Genomic DNA, 13,660 nt, shown 5'->3' on the forward strand with positions numbered 1-13,660 from the left:
AGTGAAACAGTGTTAAAAATCTACCCGCTTTAATAATGTCACTGTATCACTAATAGATAGAGTTGCCAAGTTGCATTAATTACTTTAGAAGAGAACCCTAAATTCCTTAATTTATGTAAACGATTTTCTTACCACTCTTTTTTTAAATGACTTTTATTCAATCACTATTGATACAAGGCAATAGTGTGTTAGTTAATATTACAAAATCAGTCATGTCTGGACTACGGCGTGGTACATTGGTTTTGAGGTTTTTGTCACTGTTGTGTTGTAATGTTGGAATGATATTGTGCGGAAAAATAACCACTGATGTATTCCATTTTCCCTTATGTCATGGCAATTTAAAAGGTATTTAATATCCTGAAAGGGTGTATTTAATGTTTTAACTCGTATAACCCAAAGTGGTAGCATGGTAGGTGGGCCATTCTTAAATTTGTGCCAAAGGACAGTGCCAATCCATGTATGGAAGTTGGACCAAGTGCTGCCCAGAATGAAACGATAGTGCATTTTGTTCCTCAGGCCAATACTAATTTGTAAACCGAAGCGCACTGAAATCTATCCCTGGAGTTAGGAGAAAAAAAGATTTTTGTTTTGAATTATTTACATACAAAATATCATCGATGTATACGTACTACGCATAAGATTTCGCAATTGTGGCATTCAATAACACTTGCTACGTTGAACTTAACCATACTGCATCCGTACATCTTACTTTAGTACGACTTCGACATTCTTTATAAGCGATCAAGCGCTGTTGCAGTAGTTTGGTTATTTGACAAAAAATAATTATTTCCAAAATGGAGCAAGAAGTTTTAGCTTACAATAACTTCAATAATCGATTGTAATACACCAATAAATTGATTTTTTGCAAGTATAGAAAACTAAAACTTCTTGCTTCATTTTGGAAATAATGAATTTTTTCAACTTACCAAACAATTAAAACAGTGCTAGATCGTTTACAAAGAATGTCTAAATCGCACTAAAGTAACGTGTACGGATGCATTATGGTTAAGTTCAACATAGCGAGTGTTATTTAATGCCATAATCGCGAAATCTAATGCGTAGTACGTATACATCGATGATATTTTGTATGTAAATAATTCAAAACAAAACTCTTTTTTTCTCTTAACTCCAGGGATAGAATTCAGTGCGCTTCAGTTTACACATTAGTATAGGCTTGAGGAACAAAATGCACTATAGGTTGATTCTGGGCAACACTTGGTCCAGACCCTGGCACTATCCTTTGTTTTCAAAATTAAAGTTATTTTTTTTAAACTTTTTGCGATGTGTATCGAAAGTATAAACCAAAAGCATACTTTTGATGTATATGGACAACCTTAAAGCCCTCGGAAAGGAAACAAAATAGCCTACGTAAACACGGCTGTGACACTGCATGACACGGATGTGACAGTTTTACATTTTTACTGTAAATAATAATATTTATGTTGTTAAATTTATATCATAATAGTTTAAATTGATTAACAATAAAATACACTAAATTCGTTTCATCAACAAAGGTGTTATTTGGTAATATGTACTTTTTTCTGAACATCCAAAAATTTAATTAAAATTGAGATCAAAAATACCGTCAGGTAGTTAATAATCTACTAGATAATAAAAAAAATAGACTTTTTATTATTGGCACTATCTGATCATGCTTCCGATATGCTACCTACATGGTTTCGATATGATAATATGCTTAACAAATTAGTAAATCTTAACAGTAGGTACCTAATTGAGTATCAAATGAGATTTCTGTAGGATTCATATAACAGTTGGTTTTGACAACTTAAACATGTTTCATAGTCACCGTACCACTAAAAATATGGTTAATAGCAATTCCTTTTAAAACAACTCCGACCACCTCTGCAGGGCCTTTACCGGGAGCTGTCTCAGTAAAATTTGATATTACTGCAGAAATGAGAAAGTGCAATAATTTTTCCTTCGTGGCATCTAGAAAATCATACTAGCACAAAATTGCACAATACACAAAATAATTTAGCAGAACAACAAAAACTATTAAAATAATAAAAATAGAATGTCACAACCACGCGTTGTAATGTCACGACCATGTACTTAAATAGTTTGCGGTAGTGACACATTTTTAATACCATGGCCGTGACAATTTGGAACGTGTCCGATATATCCAAAAAACTATCTGTGAATTAGCAGATCTTGTGCAATTATCTGAAACTATACTGCATGAGGTACATAATTATGTTTTATACAATAGCGTGACATTGATACCTACCTTTAATAACCGTACACGGGATGGACGTGTTATATTATGGTTGTCCCTTTTTTCAAATAAATAGGAAATAATTTTTTGCGGCTCACTCACTACGTTCAGCCATTTGCAAATCTAATAAGATGACAATGTTACTGTTCTAAAAAAACTTAGCAAGGGATGTCAATATCAAAGATAGTTTTTTACCGAGTTACGCATATTTAAAGTGGCGCACGTGGTTGTGACACAAAAACTGCTCACACAATGTTTGGTGTTCAAAATCAAAAATGGTAATTATTATTGACATAAATTTTTAACAGTCTTATATTATAACATGTATTAATCTTGCATAATTACTGTAATATTTATCAAAATAACATAACATCTCTTCAGAAAAAAATATTGTATGTCCAAATCCGGGAATCTCACACTACACGGTCCGTGACATTTTGGACTTGTAACTTTTTTTAAATATTCTTCTAATAGTTTTATGATAAAAATGATATTGGGCCTAGTTAAAAGAGGTATTTTACTAAGTAAATTAATATACAGTGCACTGATTTTCTTTAAAAACATATGCTATTCTTACATCTCACACAAAAATGCGTAAGAATAAGAATGGCCCAGGTATCTAGTCCGTCAATTATATTATCAAAAAATATTGGTCACGTATATTTTTATTTGTCAATCAAAAAAATGATTACGAAATTATGATGCGTTAACCGTTGACGTTGCGTGACCGATTTATATCTCGCAGAATTGCTAAAATCAAGTGGCAGTGGACGGGGCACATAGCTCGTAGAGACGATGGCCATTGGGGCAGAAAAGTTCTCGAGTGGCGACCACGGGCTGGAAGACGTAGCGTGGGCAGGCCTCCTAATAGGTGAACCGACAATCTAGTAAAGGTTGCGGGAAGAGCCTGGATGCGGGCAGCGCAGGACCGTTCAGTGTGGAAAACCTTGGGGGACGCATTTGTCCAGCAGTGGACGTCATTTGGCTGAAACGAACGAACGAACGATGCGTTGAAGTTTCGCGTGACGTCACAAAGTGCTACACTTTTAAGCACGCCTTAACTTCTTCTTCTTCTGCATCTTTTGAACTTTGATGAGCTTTATCTCTTTCAATTTTCATTAGTTTGACATATTGAAAAATACGTGTCGAGTATTCTTTTGATAATCTAACCAACGGACCAATTCAAACTCTTGTTTTTTTTACCCAGGAAACTATCCTATTGATTTCTATTGTGTCGCGATTCGCTGGTATTTGAAGGTTAAACATCATGCATAATTCAAACTACTCCGCCCGTCAAAGAATACCGATTGGTCGATAACTTTAGTTCTGTACGTTTGTCCAACCTACTACCTACAAAAATGAAATGCCTTAATGGATTTTGCAACTTTATATCTTCAACATAAGTTTCATTTGCAATAGGTTAGGTTCAATTGGAATTGTGCGACAGTTCTAAATGCTTTCTAAACCGTTTTTCGTCTGCCGTTCTCATTTTATTTACAAATTAAGTAATGTATTTTAATTTAAAACTTCAGATCCATATGGAGGAAGAATTTCATTTAATGTAGCAGGTTCAATCCACAAAGATGAAAAAGTTGTCAGAATACCCATTACGGTACGTAAATAATTTAAAATACTCATATTTTAACAATAATACATACAGAGATTATGTAATCAACTCCAAATAAAAACAACGGAAATCCAAAGGGAAATCCACGAAAATAATACCTTGCTGTCAGCAAGGCTTGTCTTCATTATTCTTATGAGCCGCTTATGTTGTATTCCAGATTCCGTATTGCATGGACCTAACCTACGTAAATGTGGCGGTGGACAACCCAGTCGGTCCTCCGGTGGTGTCTCTGGACCGAGACCTGTACGTGGTCACCATCAAATACCGCGAGTCTCAGAAAAGCGCGTCAACCTATTCGGTCACCGCCAAGACTGTTCCTATCAAGCAATGCTACGATTTCAACAATTATGGTTATTAAATCAATTAAAGATTTCATTATTACTGTTTATTTATTTATCTAATGCACTTATTTTGTTCATATAAAGCACAGTTATGAAGGTATAGCCTGACCAGGAACATAAAAACCCTCGCCATGTTGCGGAAAACTAATGGTACTAATTTCTTTTAATGGCAACAGTAACTGAAAACTTCATTGACATGTCACCTTGCATGTCAGTCTATTGCTGTCAAAGTGTAAACAAACTTTATTTTAAATGTGCACAATTGATTTTGTGAATTAAATTGCTAAAATCTTTTTATAGTCGTGAAATAAAAGTGGTTCACAATGTGTTCAAGTATTTGTCGAAGAGAAATAATAAGGGTTCGGACAATATTTTCATTGAATAATTTTTCCAACAAGGGTGTCAAATTGACTGACATGTTTATCGTATAGTACAGTCCACTATGAAAATTAGCTGTGGTTTGTTTCAACTACCTATTTTAAAGTTTTTTGTCACTTTCTAAGTGTTGAATTTTATGGAATTGGGAAAGAAGTACTGAGTTTGTAGCGTTCATGAGCAGACATTTCAGTTGAATATTCAAGTTCTGAATTTGATTATTGATGAATAATAAAATAAATCCTACTAGCTCGATTGATGTTTTCATTTAATTTATTTAAACCAGGTTACCTATAATAATATTTTTTGTTAATTCATGAAAATATCAAATTAGCCCGTAATCCTGAATCCTGATACATAAAGTTAGCCTATTAATTTAACACAGGTACGACTGTACTCAGTGTTGCACTATCAAATGCAATTGACGCGCCTCTATGCCAGGGTTTTTATGTTCCTGTGGGTCTAGACAAAGTTCAAATTATAATCGCAAACCAGTCGAAAAGTGGTCGAAAAGCCCCTTTTTTGTATGGAGATTTGACGGATTCGATTTTCGATTCGATCAAAAAGTACGTTTTGTCTAGGGGGGACTGGTCAGGCTATAATAAACATGTTAGTAGGTGCTTCTCCTTGGTAAAAAGCAATAGTTCAATAAAATCTTTCATTTTATCTAATCAATCATCTACTTGTCTTCTATGGCGTATGACGTGGACATGACATTTTGTACAGATTTATTTACATAATTCTTTGCAAGTAAATCGAAATTTTATAAGTTTTAAAAGCACGTTAGACAAGCATTTTCAACGTTCAAAGTTTGCACAACAACATAGCTCGTAAAGTGTATCACAGGTTCTCAAAAGCATGCATCCACTACGAGAACGGGCGTGCGATGAGCTTCTGGAAAACCCACTCCTGCGCACACCGCCCCCGGAGCCGGAGCGACCACGCCCACCACGAGTGCGCAAACCAAGGGTCTTCAAACTCGTCAGTATCAGACATGTGTTTCTAAATTTACTAAAAAACCTGTGTACTTGATTCTATTAATGATCCTTCAAAAATATGCTTTAGCCACCTCGTTTTCCACTGCTGGACAAAGAATTCTATGCCAAGTGGTGTAATCATCAAAAGGAGGTAAATCAAGATAACTTTGCTATTCGAAACTTTGTTTTTATTATAACTTAGTAGCTCTTTTTGATATGCAGCTGCAACTGACGACCCACAGAGTAGACGATAGTCCTCCCGAATTGTTCCCTGAGTTATATCTGAAGCCTCGCCGGCTGGACTACTATGCTCGACAGCTGGAGGAGAACATGAATGTTAACAAGGAACTCTTGAAAAGGATTAACATGATTCAGAGGACAGGCGTGAGCACAATAATATTATAACTTTTATAATCTTACCAAGGCAGAAGTAAGTTATAATACTTAACTGTGTGGTAATTTCAGGGCTTCGTTGATTGCTGGATAAAGCCAGAGCCAACGAACACATACAATAAGCTTCTGTGCAAGCAGAGGCAAAGGATGCTGAACGAAATACGTCAACAGAATCTCTACTTTTACTCAAGACTGCTGATTGCGGTCAGTATTGATTTTTTACCTTCTTCTGAAAGATATTTATGGAGAAGAAAAAAAGCACTCTAGGTATTTTTTTTTCAGAGATCAGAGCAACTTTTGACTAAGGAGCTTGATGAGCTTTGGAAAGATACTAAGCATAAACTAATATTGGGTGCCTCGTAAGTAATTGTGAAATGAGCTCAATTTAATAATGAATAGTTTTCTGATTGTATTTAAATTTCAGACTGCCTTTTATTTTATTCAAGACCGAGAAGATCGATCGCGACATAAGAGATCCAGCTTTTGACAAACCTCCAAGTGTTCAAAGAACCAAGTAAGTTTTTATCACTATTTTTTGGGAAAATGTTTAATGACCTTATTATTTCCACTATAATTATATGATCAAACGAACTTACCAAGTGAAGTTCGATCTGAATTATCCTGTTTTCGCCGAAGAGATTTATTTTACCGTGTAGTACCCCTGTACGACAAGCCAATCCGCACACAATATTCAGCGTAGTAGTAGTAAAAAACAAAAAAGCGGGCAACCCCACCCCTACCACGCCGTGGGCTCGGTGTCCGAGCGGTCTCATTATATTTAGAGAAGAGATGACATTGACGTTTACCTCTAGGGAAGAAGATATAGAAATCTTCGGGTTGGGAGGGACCTTAAATCTCTTCGGCGAAAACAGGATAATTCAGATCGAACTTCACTTGGTAAGTTCGTTTGATCATATAATTATCCTGTTTTCGCCTCCGAGATTTATTTTACCGTGTAGATGTTTAGAGCATGGATCAATGTCCATGTTAAATGGTTAAGAGAGTAAATGTCAATGTACTAAATACATAATAAAGCAATATTTTTGTATTATAATCGTATTGCATCACTTATTCATAACAATAACAAGTATCACGGTCTCAACAAGATTTTGTTCATTAAAGAGTATTATTATTATACATTTATTTGTACTTCTATTAACTGTTAAGTACGACTACTGATTGTAAAAAGTTGCCAAGACAGTTGACAGAGCATCCTGTCTATCCAGCACACTAGCTAATTGTGTCAACGTTGACAGCGGCGCAAACCGCAGGCAATACTGCCGCGTGTCGCGTGCTGTGTGGGCCGAACACCCTCGTGTCGACACTCCTTTCCTATATTTATCCAGTTTCATCTCAGAACTGAGCTTGACGACGGTAGTGGTTAACACCGAATCGATCACAGTGATTGCAAGGCTAACACTCTGATTTTTGTAAAACATAAGCTCACTTGCATTTTAATTAAATAAATAAATAATGTGGTTAATTAAAACTTATTAATTTATTTGGATACAGTTTGACCAGTATTCCAAAACAGTATTAATTTGGATTCCAAGTAACACTGTTGCGAGGAAAAAGTTTGGTTTCTATTTAATAGCACCTTTTAATAGCAATCTTTTGATTCTTGAAACCTGACCTATAAATTATAATATTTATTTAAATAATTATATATTTCAATAAATTATATGATTTCACTAATGATATTGCTAAGCGGTGGTTATTTAATGTTATTATAGGATGCACCCGACTTTAGAATATGCTAAGAAAATAGAGTAAGGTAGGTACAATGATGTAATTGAGCATTGTAAAAATATTTATTTGTCAGTCATTTGGTGTAGTGGTTTCGAAACGGACTACTATGCCGAGAGGTCCCGGGTTCGATCCCCGGCCGGGCAGAAATTGAATTGATACATTTTAATTTCTGTGATGGGTCTAGGTGTTACTATGTATAATTATGTACTTATGTATATAAAAACGGTATTTAAGTATGTTTATATCCGTTGTCTAGGACCCATAGCTTTGCTCAGTTTGGGACTAGGAGCGTAGTGTAAAATGTCGAAGGAAGGATATTTATTTATTATTTGCGGAGTGTATAGCGGAGTCTGGTACGTTTTGTTTGATCCACGACTGCCAAATAAAAAACTCACTGCCAAAGGAAGGTAAACTTAAATGGGCAATATGGTACTATAGTCCAGTCATTATAGTAAGTTCACCTCGGAATTCGAGATACCCAGCTGTAAGTCTGTAAATACGTGTATATTGACACCCTAAAAGTTGTCTCAAAACCTACATATGGTAGGGTGTAAGCAACTATTAAATTTCAAGGTCAACGGTCACAAAAATCGGTTTTTTGTGCTTTTTTTAGAAATATCTCATTTCCTGTGGGTTTTTGCTATTTGTATTTATTATCAATATTGTAGAATACTAAATTCTCTACAAATTTTGTTTAAAAACTTTTTTTATACGGTGAACCGTTTTCGAGATAGAGGGCGGAGAGCGCGCGGTCACTGCATCACTTCAGGTCTACTTAAGCGGTTTAGATTTTTCATACAAAAGGATTTTCCCGCTAATTCCTTGTTGTAACTAAGCTTTGAGTTTACTAAGGTACCTACATGCCAAATTTCAAGCGTCTAACTTCCGTTAAGCGTTTAGATTTTTCATACAAAAGGATTTTCCCGCTAATTCCTGTTCCCGTGGGAATTCCTAAGTATACTATAACCTGCCCAGGTGTATGAAGAATAATTGTACCAAGTTTCGTTAAAATCCGTCGAGTAGTTTTTGTTTCTATAAGGAACATACAGACGGACAGAATTCTATACATGAAATATATTTTCAAAATAACTATCAGGGGGTGATTAGTGATCGATACTGATGCCAAAAATGCAATCAGTAAAATTTTTGTCTGTCTGTCTGTCCGTCTGTATGTTCCTTATAGAAACAAAAACTACTCGACGGATTTTAACGAAACTTGGTACAATTATTCTTCATACACCTGGGCAGGTTATAGTTTACTTAGGAATTCCCACGGGAACAGGATTTAGCGGGAAAATCCTTTTGTATGAAAAATCTAAACGCTTAACGGAAGTTAGACGCTTGAAATTTGGCATGTAGGTACCTTAGTAAACTTAAAGCTTATTTACAACAAGTAATTACCGAAATTCCCACGGGAATTAGCGGGAAAATCCTTTTGTATGAAAAACCTAAACCGCTTAAGTTGACCTGAAGTGATGCAGTGACCGCGCGCTCTCCGCCCTCTATCTCGAAAACGGTTCACCGTATAAAAAAATTTTTTAAACAAAATTTGTAGAGAATTTAGTATTCTACAATATTGATAATAAATACAAATAGCAAAAAACCCATAGGAAATGAGATATTTCCAAAAAAAGCGCAAAAAACCGATTTTTGTGACCTTTGACCTTAAAATTTAATAGTTGCTTACACCCTACCATATGTAGGTTTTGAGACAACTTTTAGGGTGTCAATATACAAGTATTTACAGACTTACAGCTGGGTATCTCTAATTCCGAGATTCTTACCTAATTTAAGCTTAAATGACTGGACTACTACTGATGTACCTGTTGCCCCAGCATTCAATTTTTTTTTTTTTTTTTTTTAGTGAAGAAACGTATTAACGTCTAAAAAAAATGGTCGCCATTCTAAGGCGAATTAATTGGAATTAATTCATGTTAATCGTGTAGAAATCTCTACGCCAGACGATAAAATAATATGAATTATGACTAAATATCAAACAAAGTTCAAGAAACAAAAAATAGGTTTATGTCATGTACTGAAACCAAAGCGTCTAACATTTTCTGAGACAATATTGAACCAAGCTCCTACTCCGTGTCTTTATTCAGACACCTTGATTCAGTCAGCTTCAGTATTATGACTGTGATGATTGAATTTTTATAATCATGCTAAGAAAAAATAACAAAATACTAATTCTCAATTTATACTTCATAGAAAGGGAAGAAAGACTCATTCATTATTATGAGTTTGTGGCAGCGTTATCGATTCGTAAAATAATATCGCATTATTTTTTGGTATTATTAAAAAATGTCCTTAATCTAAACTAAAGGTTACAAGTAGTGGTAGTACTGGTAGGTACCTACATAATACATAGTTTGTTTTATGTGGTTGATTCGTTCTTTGACTGACCAAAGTCCACTAGTCCGGTTGTTATTACAAGCGGCCCGATTTCTTTTTTGATGCGTCAATAATTTTCTATTACATTGATTACAATGTAATTATTATTGTGTTAATATATTTATAAAGGCATAGTTATTATCGCTTTAACGCATAATAAGATACTTTGCTTGTCTAAAAGATTTAGCAAGATAAGAAATGATTCAATGTATTTCATGATGTCGCATCTCTTCTTATGAGAATTATAACGTTATAACATAAATAATTTATACGAACCAATTGTAAAACAGTACATGGAGTTAAAACTGACTTTTGTTAAAAGTTTAGTTGCGGTTAAAATATCATCCCTTTTGAAGTGCTTAAACCACATAAACTTTGTTTAGCATCTTATATAAACGCTATCTAAGTCCACCATCTAGGAACATTTTTTTTTTAACAAGTGGGTAATCTCAGAATGTACTCGTGTCGACGGATGCGATTAAGAATATTCTTAATATCAACGTCTCTGCGCCGACGTGTATAATTATTTGTTATGTATAATTAATTATGTTTACTCGCATGGTTATGATGATTATGAAAAAATTCATCTGGGTTCGAATCGGGAATCGAATAGGTATCTCGGTACAATAAATTCTGTAACCGGATATTAGGTACATTGCATTTAAAATAAAAATATTTTAAGCGGCCAGCACATACCTGTACATAGATGGCGCGTCGTCTAGGGACGCGGGTTACCTTGGTGTTCTGGTCGGTCTTTAATGGCGCTTCCCGCGTTGCGCTGGCAGCGCTGGGCATGCGGCGGCGGCGGCGCGGCGCTGTGGCGTAAATAACGGCGCCTGCGCTTGTGGAAGGCGGCGTGGTTGCGCCGCGGGCGGGTGATAGGTCTTAGCCCATCATACCATACAGCAGGGCGTAGCTTGTCGGTACGGCCTCTGTATAAAGCCTCGATTCACACAGTTATGCGAACGGCTAAAGCTTAAATTATATATTCAATGCAGCAGCCTGGATTAGTTGTCATATCAAATAAATACCTCTTTTCCCGTTTTAGAGGATTATAATGAGTTATAGTTGTCGACCGTCGATGTAATTGGTCGACCGACCGGAAATGTAGAAAGATCTTTGTAAGTTTCCAACAAAAAAATGTGAGACTGATAAGTACTCACAATCACAATGTCAGTTAATATGAGTCGTTGCATAGAAAAAACGACATACTGTCATACTTCATATATAAAGTAGGCATTTATTTCCACTTCGACTCGGTTCGGTCAACAAACCGGCCTAAGATTTATTTATCTTTTATTCTGACCTTATAATAGCAAGTAATGAATCTACATAAATGCACTTTGTATTTTGATCTGATACTTATTTCTTTCTTACTAGCCTTTGTATTTAGACCAATATCGATTGGTGTAATGTATAAAAATACGAAACAACAAAATTATTCAGTTACCCTTTGTAGCATTGAACAATGTGTATGGCCACAGGGTCATCGGTAGTTATAAAAGCAGGCGGAGGCTCGACTGGGGCGAGTGCGTCCGCGGCGGCGCCGGGTCATCATGCTCCAAGACGGTTGATGGTTCATAAGGTGTAAGGCCAAGAAGGCAAGCTCTTATGTTCTGTTTTTACGGCTTTTAAAAATGGCCGAAAAGAAGATACTTAACTCGTAAAAGTGAATAATATTACAATACCTGGCTATCTCGGTAGTTAATATCTCGTTTTTACTCGCTAGAGCAAAAAACGGCTACTGGTTAAAAAATAACCGAACATGAAGTGGCTGCTGGTTAATATCTCGTATTAACGCTACTGGTTAATAAAAATGACCCGCAAAAATGACCGAATATAAAGTGGTTGCTGGTTAATATCTCGTATTAACTCGCTAGAGCAGAAAATGGCTACTGGGTAACATCTCGCATTACCTCGGAGAAAAAAATGGCTACTGGGTAACATCTCGCATTACCTCGGAGCAAAAGAATGGCTACTGGGTAACATCTCGCATTACCTCGGAGCAAAAAATGGCTACTGGTTAACATCGCGCGTTAACTTGGAGCTAAAAATGGGTCAAAGTTACGCGTCGTGTCACAACGCTTATAATAAAAATGTACGAGCACTTGCACAAAATAGTTGTTACAACTAACCTTGTGTTGGGTCTAATTCTCGTCACTACACTGCACAACTTAAAATAATTACGTTTTTTGTCGGTAAAAACGTCCTGGTGACGTCACTTAAGCATTTTTCTTATACTGCGTGCGGTCGTTGCGCGTGCGCACAAAGGAATGAGACCGCTCGGACACCGAGCCCACGGCGTGGTAGGGGTGGGGTTGCCCGCTTTTTTGTTTTTTACTACTACTACGCTGAATATTGTGTGCGGATTGGCTTGTCGTACAGGGGTACTACACGGTAAAATAAATCTCGGAGGCGAAAACAGGATAATCTATTTTATAGAGTATCAATGGAAATCTGGGTGCTCGGTGGCTCGAAGATCGGGAAGGTGACCGTTGAGCTGTTCAACGACCTGGTGCCAAAGACCTGTGCGCTCTTCTTGAGTCTAATCAAAGGCGATAACAATGGGCATGCATATATGGGCACACGGTTCTTCAGGTAAATACTGAAAACTTACCAAACAACCACTGGGTATTTAGTCTAGTTTATCTTCTCATTTAGAACTTAATAAATAAGTCATTCCGTAATAGCTAATTATTGAGACTGTAACTCTATGGTTTCCAGAGTCGTGCCGAATCTGTACTGCCGTGGTGGTGATGTAACGAAAGACAACGGTTTTGGCTGCTACCTGCCCGAGGGCGAAGTGGAACCTATGGGAGCTGAAAGCTATAGGCTCAAACATACTGTCCCAGGTACAGACGACAGCACATCAGACTGTATATTTTTAAAACAAAATCATCTCTATTACACGAGCATAAGATGCTAAATTATTTATTTCAGGAGTACTCTCAATGGTAGTGACACCAGACAACGAAGTGTGCGGACAGTTCAACATCATTTTTAAACCGTTACCGCAGTTCGACGGGAAACATGTTGTATTTGGACGAGTAAGTGAAAGTAGCTTTTCCCACTTTCCCAAGACTTATACTCTCATCGGTAGATCACAAATTCAGCCCTCTCATATAATTTCAATAGAATGAGAGAGGACTCTATTACATACAATTTTAATATCTGCAACACATTGCAACGTATAGAATTCATAACGCTATTAAAGTTATTGACAATGTTTATTTTAATTTTGTCTTTAGATTTGTCCTATTTATTTAACTAAAGTGATGTACATACTGTCATGTGTCTGAAATAGTGTTAACTTGGCATGTTATCTGATAGAAATTCTAAAGACCCTTAAATTTTCAGATAGTGGGAGGCCCTACTCAAGCCCTAGAGAGGATCAGCGCGCTAGGGCTGCCGCTCGGCACCACCACCTCGGACTGCATCATCCGCTACTGCGGCTGGTTCACGCGCGCCGGTCAGTATCGCGAGGGCAACCCTAACACCATTAAGTTCCCGCCTAGGAGAAAAGCGAAGAAGTAGAGAAATGCTAATGACCATGAAAATTATATTTTTA

At 36.4% G+C, this 13,660-nt stretch overlaps 2 protein-coding genes and 1 long non-coding RNA gene across 3 annotated transcripts in view; all 3 read left to right on the forward strand.

Annotated features, from left to right (window-relative positions):
• Positions 1 to 13,660, forward strand: part of LOC135073114 (THAP domain-containing protein 5-like) — a 205,032-nt gene that overhangs the window by 165,774 nt on the left and 25,598 nt on the right. The window lies entirely within an intron of this gene.
• LOC135073551 (uncharacterized) lies at positions 256 to 4,241 on the forward strand. Its single transcript, XR_010257638.1, has 3 exons — positions 256 to 345; positions 3,769 to 3,848; positions 4,021 to 4,241. It is a non-coding gene; the product is annotated as an uncharacterized LOC135073551 (long non-coding RNA).
• Positions 5,290 to 13,626, forward strand: LOC135073552 (uncharacterized). Its single transcript, XM_063967725.1, has 10 exons — positions 5,290 to 5,560; positions 5,645 to 5,707; positions 5,779 to 5,940; positions 6,022 to 6,153; positions 6,232 to 6,308; positions 6,374 to 6,463; positions 12,535 to 12,690; positions 12,817 to 12,944; positions 13,033 to 13,139; positions 13,450 to 13,626. Exons 1-10 carry the CDS (start codon positions 5,438 to 5,440, stop codon positions 13,624 to 13,626), a joined length of 1,215 nt encoding a protein of 404 aa, XP_063823795.1. The 5' UTR covers positions 5,290 to 5,437.

Source organism: Ostrinia nubilalis, chromosome 7, assembly GCF_963855985.1.
Source record: "Ostrinia nubilalis chromosome 7, ilOstNubi1.1, whole genome shotgun sequence".
NCBI lineage: Eukaryota > Metazoa > Arthropoda > Insecta > Lepidoptera > Crambidae > Ostrinia > Ostrinia nubilalis.

What these genes read in the sequence shown, in the direction of transcription:
- LOC135073552 (XM_063967725.1), top strand. Translation starts at nt 5,438, where the DNA reads ATGCATCCACTACGAGAACGGGCGTGCGATGAGCTTCTGGAAAACCCA. An exon ending in AAACTAATATTGGGTGCCTC is followed by an intron (nt 6,309 to 6,373) that starts GTAAGTAATTGT and finishes TTTAAATTTCAG; the next exon opens with ACTGCCTTTTATTTTATTCA. An exon ending in AACATGTTGTATTTGGACGA is followed by an intron (nt 13,140 to 13,449) that starts GTAAGTGAAAGT and finishes TTAAATTTTCAG; the next exon opens with ATAGTGGGAGGCCCTACTCA.